This window comes from Perca flavescens, chromosome 10, assembly GCF_004354835.1.
Source record: "Perca flavescens isolate YP-PL-M2 chromosome 10, PFLA_1.0, whole genome shotgun sequence".
Lineage (NCBI taxonomy): Eukaryota > Metazoa > Chordata > Actinopteri > Perciformes > Percidae > Perca > Perca flavescens.
Window position 1 is genome coordinate 21,445,900 of NC_041340.1, and position 7,303 is coordinate 21,453,202.

The 7,303-nt window shown below is 39.3% G+C and overlaps 1 protein-coding gene across 2 annotated transcripts; it reads right to left on the reverse strand.

Moving 5' to 3' along the window:
- Positions 1–1,558: 1,558 nt before the first annotated feature.
- Positions 1,559–6,395, reverse strand: LOC114562925 (Down syndrome cell adhesion molecule-like protein 1 homolog). Of its 2 annotated transcripts, none has more exons than XM_028589619.1 (14): positions 6,201–6,395; positions 5,776–6,114; positions 5,374–5,502; positions 5,080–5,247; positions 4,902–4,972; positions 4,446–4,692; positions 4,240–4,326; positions 4,047–4,142; positions 3,573–3,701; positions 3,282–3,446; positions 2,987–3,039; positions 1,975–2,077; positions 1,861–1,891; positions 1,559–1,755 (listed from the first exon to the last, which is right to left on the reverse strand). In XM_028589619.1, exons 1-14 carry the CDS (start codon positions 6,247–6,249, stop codon positions 1,698–1,700), a joined length of 1,725 nt encoding a protein of 574 aa, XP_028445420.1. In that variant the 5' UTR covers positions 6,250–6,395; the 3' UTR covers positions 1,559–1,697. The 2 variants fall into 2 exon arrangements, with proteins under 2 accessions (XP_028445420.1, XP_028445419.1); XM_028589618.1 differs by having other exon boundaries at positions 4,041–4,142; positions 6,201–6,394.
- Between the last annotated feature and the right edge of the window lie 908 nt (positions 6,396–7,303).

Genomic DNA, 7,303 nt, shown 5'->3' on the forward strand with positions numbered 1-7,303 from the left:
CAGGGGACAGCGGAAGTGAGGGGTCCAGAGTTGAGAAGAAGTCCAGAAAGGAGGGATGTGGTAGAGTTGTGTTTACAGGCCACGGTCACACAGTGCACTGTGGCTTTGTGTGTCAGCAGCTCTGAGTTTGTAATGGGTTACCACTGCAAAAGAGTAATCAAGTCATATATACAGCACTGTAGACAATTAGTCAATTTCTCAGGAAGTGTAACACTTTAGCATGTGAATGCAGAAGCAACAAAAAACAACAGCTCCTTCATCAGTAGCTCAGTCACAGGCCTTATTTAGAAATAGATATAAACAAGCAGAAAAGGAATTGGAAGTACACATCACTATTGTGCCATGTAGTCCCCCGCTGAGACGAAAGCTTTGATCCCCCATTAGTAAGAGAGTCCCTTGCAGGCAGCTGCCTCAAAGCTCCACAGAGATATCAGATCTCCTCCTCTTCCTCATCTCCTTAATTAGGACAATTGAGAGATTTAGAGGACAGATGGATGGAAATCCAGCTGGCTGCGGTGCCTGTCCCTGAGGACAGATGAGGAGGTGAGATCTGATTGAGCACTGGAGAGCATGAGATCAACTCACTGGTGGCACTATGGCTCCATCTTGTGGTTGGAGCGGGATACTGGTGGTCAGTGGTTGTGAGACTAGGGAGATTAAAGCCGCTTGAAGAATATTTTTAGTGTTCGGGTTTAATTAAAATAACTGATTGGTTACAAAACACCAGTTCCTCTATATTTGTAATTATGTCCACTTGTTGAGTGTAAGCTACTGTTTTACTGTGATGAATCAAACACTTTTTTCACTAAAAAGATTTTAGACAGGGGAGCAATTTGTATACTTTTAGATACAATTTAAAAAGGAAAGAATGGGATGGAGGGGATTTTTTTTAATGAAACTTGACTTTTTGACAATGTTATCTCAACACTGCGTTCATAAACTACCTTTTATCATGTATGCATTTGTGTTTTTTTTTTACTATTACCAGCAGATTCCATTTACTATATTTTTAAACAGCTCATCCAGTACAGCTGGTGGCTGGTAACCTGTAAATCTGCTAACTTTCTACATGACACAATGAAACATATTTCATCCAATAAAATAAAGTACATGTTGATGAACAAACACATTGGATGTTTATTATAGCCTAAAGAAAAATAGCAATGATGGTGGTATTTTTTCATTACACATAAAGTCACATCAAAAATATTACGGGTCATTTAATGACCTGTTGATGGTTATAAAAGTGTAAAGAACATATGTATTGTTACAAAGAGAGAAAACAACAACAAAAAACAACAAATTAATTAATAAAAAGGTGCTCCAACAGAAAAACTTTTCACAAGACATCACATGAACCTTTTAAATGAGATACATTATGTGATTAGAGTTTATTTAGTGAGTAGTTAGAAATTAGTGATTATTCTTTCTTTTGGTTAGTTCAACTCAACTTGCAGTGGAAGTTATAGTAGATCCAGTTTCTTTTTTCAATGACATCACACACACACACACACACACACACACACACACACACACACACACACACACACACACACACACACACACACACACACACACACACACACACACACACACACACACACACACACACACACACACACACATTGCAAATTTCATAAAATGTACTGCTTATTTGTGAGTTTTAGCCTCGTGGTCAAATGAAGAGTAACTCAGTTTTACAGCTCTTGTAGTGACTCAGAGCCTCTGTAGCGTAGCGCTCCATTGGTCAGCCACCTGCACACAAGAAAAAGTTATTGTTCAATCAAGCAGAGGCAATTAGGGTTATTTGAAGAGGCTTAATTCTCTATACAGATGTGACAAATACTGCAAACTACTCACATGTTCAGGCTGCCTTTTTTCTGTTTTATTCCTATATGAGCAGGAGGGTAAGGATCAAATTAATGAAGCAAATCCTGTGGGACTTGTCAAGTTTACAATGAAAGGAATACTCACGTCGAAGTTGCCATGTGGTTACTATGGCAACAACCAACACCACCAGCACCACTGGCACCACAATGGCGGCTAGGTGACCACTATGACTCTCCTCAACGTTCGCCTAGCAGACAGGATTTAATAACAGTTCAACTTTACCTTCACTGGAGATACGGTCTATCGTTGCTTATCTTGTGAGCATTAAAGTGGCATAAACAGATATCTGCCACTAGGGGGCAGAACATAAGAACAGGCTTACAGATTCACATCCTCAAAAGTCACCAGCTAATGTTTTTTTTTTTTTTTTTTTTTTGGCTAATGATAAGTTAGCAAACAATTGCCTACGTTCACATCCTGCGGATACAGAGTATTCATTTGGAGTCACGTTTCTGGCCACCTCATGAATCTAAGTCCAATATCACTCTCATTTTAGCTCTGTTTTGGCCTCTACCTACACCTGAGACAAAGTAGCGCAATTTATTTTAGCTTGTTGCTCAACTATGTTCAGCAGCTAGCCACATATTATGCTACTTTACTTCTACTCCACTACGTTTCAGAAGGAAATATTTTACTTTTTACTACATTTATTTGACACCATTAGTTACCAGTTACTCTGCAACATACAAATCAACTAATTGATAATGACATATTAATATGGATTAAGCTGCCCAGCAGTATAAAGTAATTATAATGAGCCTTTAGGTACTTTAAGTATATTTTGATGCTAATACTTTTGTACTTTTATTCAAGTAAGATTTTGAATGCAGAACCGTTACTTGTACTCGAGTATTTCTACATGTTTGTATTACTGAGAGTTCTTCCACCACTGATGAGGATTGTCTCAGACTCAAACATGCAGTAAATGTGTAGGCTGTAAAACCAAAACAATGAGCTGCAAGAGGCTAAAGCCCTGCAGCTACCTCTCTGTGGGTTTATCACTATGAGTGAACCCTTTAACATGAACTTACAAACAGTCTTGTGATTTATTGTTAATATCCACATTGTTTGTTTTTGTCATTGGTTTCATACTTACAGCAGCATGAGTGTCCGTAGATATGGTGGCAGGGAGGTCACCCTTCGGATGACCTGTCACACAACCACAAAACAAAGTAGCTAAGAGGAAGTTTTGAAAGTGTTGTCTTTCAGAAAATTGCTAAACATGCAAAAACAATACATCTATCAAAAGAACCAATCCGGGAAGATATCGGGTTATATAAGGTGTTTCCTGTTTTCTTAGGAATATACAATATACAATGCAGACAGTGAGAATAAAAATAAATACTAAATAATAATAATAATAAAATAAACAGAATTAAGAAACACAACACCTGCTTCTACAGTGGTGATGGTGAGGACATTGCTAGCTGTACTGGTGCCCAGACTGTTCTTAGCAAACATGCGGATGTTGTATGTGGAGGGATTTATCTCTATAATCGTGGCCTCTGTCTGATTGGAGCTAAAGTCAACAACCGTCTTTCTGTAATCCCACGAGGCTGTGGAGAAACAGAAATTGAAAAAAGATTTTACATAATATCACCAAATGCCAGAGGGATTGACAATAGGAATTTAACTTTCACAGTTGAATTACAGTGAAGTGGCAAATATTTATCTTCTCGTACCGTTAACGGCTTTACACTCCAGGTAATAGCCAGTGATGGGGCTGTCACCTTCAAACCCAGGAGTCCATACAAGGGAAATTGTATTGTCTTTGACCTCTTTTAACTCAACCACTGGGGGATCCGGGGGCACTAGGAGACATTTAGCAAATAAACAGATTTTTTTTCACACAACTCAGTTTAAGGTTTCCTCTGCAGAAAGACAGATTGTGATGATCATGTCCTGCACAGAAAAATAAGACGCCTCACTCTGTGTTGCAATCTCGTCTTTTGTCTACTCCTAGGTAAAACATGAGAATGATTTGCATTTTGATTTAATATACCCTACCAAATAACTCAATTATTCACAGCTCTACTGTGAATAGTGGATCTACATACAGTATATGGGACACTATAATGTCCCTCACGTGATCTAACTGGGATACATTCAAATAAAGTTAATTTGTAATGTCCAAAATAAATAGGACGTACAGTAACCTGAATTCAGTGTTGAATTTCCTGATGTGACACTTGTGGTGCTTTCTCCCCAAACTGTGGCAGCAGTAACAGTCTCAATTGTTGAGGTTGTGTGAACTTGGGACAGAGTAAAGAAAATCACTTTTCAGTCATAATCAATTCATTTATTTCTATAGTTGTCAAGATGCTAATAAATAACCCCAACAACACATACCTGAAGTCAAACTTGTAGTGTCGTGTATCCATGTTATGGCAGCAGTGGAAGTAGACGTAATAGTGGATGCTGTTGAAGTTGTGTGAACTTGAAACAGAATACAATTAAAACTTTGAAAATTACTTAATATTAAACTGCCTTGAGAATAATAATTACATTCATGTTTTTAGTCCTATTTTGATATCCTCTCATGTTTCCCATCTTACCCTCATCCAGAGTGGAGCAGAGAGGTGCAGTCGAGGGCGGTCCTATTCCTGCGTTTGTTTTGGCCTGTATAATCACGCCGTATCTGGCAGAAGGTTTCAGGTTGCTCAGGATGACGCTCTCTAGTTCTCGTGTGGCCGTCACACTTACGTGCTGCCACCTTTTGAACTGTGAGCCTGTGGAGTCGTACTCTCTGTAGCTAATGCTGTAACTCCGAAGAACCCCGTTTCTTTGATCGAGCCTCGGAGGCTGGTCAAGAGAAAAACACTCTTAGCAGTAAAGCATTTAACACTCTTTCTTTTTAGATATATCATTTAGGATCAACTGTGTCCAATCAAAGCCTGGGCAAAGAGTGTGCCATATAAAGTATCTGTAGCTTTTTTCAAATACCCCCCAACATTTTTTTGACAATCTTTTTGAATGTGTCTGCAAATAAAGTTTCACAACTGTAACTTTACCTTCCAAGTGACTTTGATACTGTGAGGAGTGAGGGCCTCCAGCTGCATATCCAGGGGAGGACCCTCTGGTGCTGGAAAGACAAATTTTAAAGAGGCCATCCGTGATCCATCAACTTTTTTTTAATTTTAGTTCTGCATAATTCTAATTATATCTGAAAGACTTAATAATAGACACTACCTGCTTCTTTCGTTGTGACTGTCAGAACATTGCTGGCCTCGCTCATGCCCACACTGTTGATAGCAAACATGCGAAGGTTGTAGGTTTTGGCTGGACGCAAATCCACCAAAGTCAGCTGAGTCAGTTCAGGATTTGAGACTTCAGTTGTCACTGCAGTATCCCAGGATGCTATGCAACAGGGATTCATACATAAGGGCCATACTGCATACTCCAAAATTATATTTTAATAGATATCATTGGCTGCCAAATGTCTAAATTTTATTAAGATTTTGGGGATAGTTTTCTTGTGCTCACCCTGTTTGTTTTTTAGATCAATCCTGTAGGCTGTAATGGGCTTGCCGCCATCAAACACAGGAGTCCAGCGAACAGTGACAGTTCTTTCCTTCACCTCTCTTGGCTCCACCTTCAGGGCATTAGGGCGCACTAAAATGAAATAAAACAAAGTTAAATGCGAAATAGTGTTAAAACAATTAGTTGATTAATCTATAGATGGATAGAAACAGAACATAAAAAAACATTTAATTAGCTAAACGTGGTTGTTCCAGCTTCTCCTCATCTCTTGGGTCTATGGGAAGATGTGAGGGACATTTTTCCAACAAGCAGGGAGTAGCCAGGAAATTCCACTAACTCAGTTTTCACAAAAACTAATGTTTTGTCTCCCCCCTAGAGATTATAATGTCTCCCTGTGGGTCTCACCTGCCACTACCGTCAGAGTCAGCTGGTGTTTGTGATCATTGAACCAGCCTGGTATTTCCACACGGCAGCCATACGTCCCGGAGTCGCCCTCCTCAACCTGCCTGATGGTCAGCGACACGTCACCCTCACCAACATTACCCCGGAATAGGTAACGCTCTGACAGTCTGCTGATCACTGATGTACCGTCTGACTTGATCACCTCATTGGCACAGCCACTGTTGGGGATGGCTCCTCGACCCCAGCATGTAGAAAGCTTGCCGTAGTACTTAGCATTATAGTTGCATATCAAAGTCACATCCTCTCCCACTGTGGCTATGATGCTTTCTGCAGTCACACAACCTGAAAAAGGTAGAAAGTCCCGTTGGCAACAAGGAATATTTGGCAGGGTATATTAAATCAAAATGCAAATCATTCTCACGTCTTACCTAGGAGTAGACAAAAGAGGAGGAGGTGTCTTCTGCCTAAAATAAACATTTTAGTCTCGTCTCAGAAGCAATCCAAGGATTTAGTCCACCTGCTGAGTGACACTGAAGCAAACCACAGTGTGGTTTCAGCTTTGAAATTCTTCCAAATCACATGATGCCGTCCTTGATATGCTCACACAAACAACTTCTGCTAGCAGAAGAGGAATGTAGAAAAGAGCTGTTTCCTTTTCTGTGGTTTTGGTTCCTTATCCTAGAAGTGGCACACTGTTTAATTTTGATGATTAGACAGAAACAGAATCAAGGTTATCAATACACCATCCTCGCTTCTGTTGTTGGTTCTCATTCCTTGTAGTGATAGGGACAGAAGGACAAATGAAGACGTTTTAAACATTTGAACAGCTTTGCATCTACAGAAATCCTGCAGTAAAATGTGCTACTTTTTACCCAAGTAGATGCTGGAAACTAATTTGTTAAAGGTATTCAAAATAGCTCAGAGTCTCTGAAGCCAACTTCATGTGAGCAAGAACACAAAATGGTTGAAGATAATCTTTTTCATTTCCAAAAATGTTAACTCATATCGTCCTGAAATATAACACTGATGGAAAAAGAAAGTCTGGTTTACTCAAGGGCCATGGACTTCTGTATGCTTCTTAGACTGCTGAGTAAACACTGGGGTCTGCTGGATGTTTAGTAACCCAGCACAGAACTTCCTCTTTGATCCATCCCACAAACAAGTGGCCGGTACAACTAACTATTACAACATTAAAAAAGCAAAGCTGTATTCTTTTAATTATTGTAATTATGTGTAGGATTGAAAGCAGATTAACTTTAATATTCGCAGAATCACAGATTTAGTAATATTTTGTTCTATTTATCCATCCATTTTTCTAATCTCATCCATCTATCACCAACTCTATTGTCAACGTGCACTCGGGTACACACATAAAGTAGACAGAAATAAAAGAGAAAGTCACATACAACCACAACAATAAAATGCAGACTTGCCACAGATTGGATGATCAAACATCAGTCATGAAATTTCTGTAAACATTGTGACAGTCCCATTTCTCTCAATGAACCAGAAAAGATGTCTTCCTCCTTGA

What these genes read in the sequence shown, in the direction of transcription:
- LOC114562925 (XM_028589618.1), bottom strand. Translation starts at nt 6,249, where the DNA reads ATGTTTATTTTAGGCAGAAGACACCTCCTCCTCTTTTGTCTACTCCTA. An exon ending in CCTCTTTTGTCTACTCCTAG is followed by an intron (nt 6,115 to 6,200) that starts GTAAGACGTGAG and finishes TACCTTTTTCAG; the next exon opens with GTTGTGTGACTGCAGAAAGC. An exon ending in TGATCTAAAAAACAAACAGG is followed by an intron (nt 5,248 to 5,373) that starts GTGAGCACAAGA and finishes CCTGTTGCATAG; the next exon opens with CATCCTGGGATACTGCAGTG.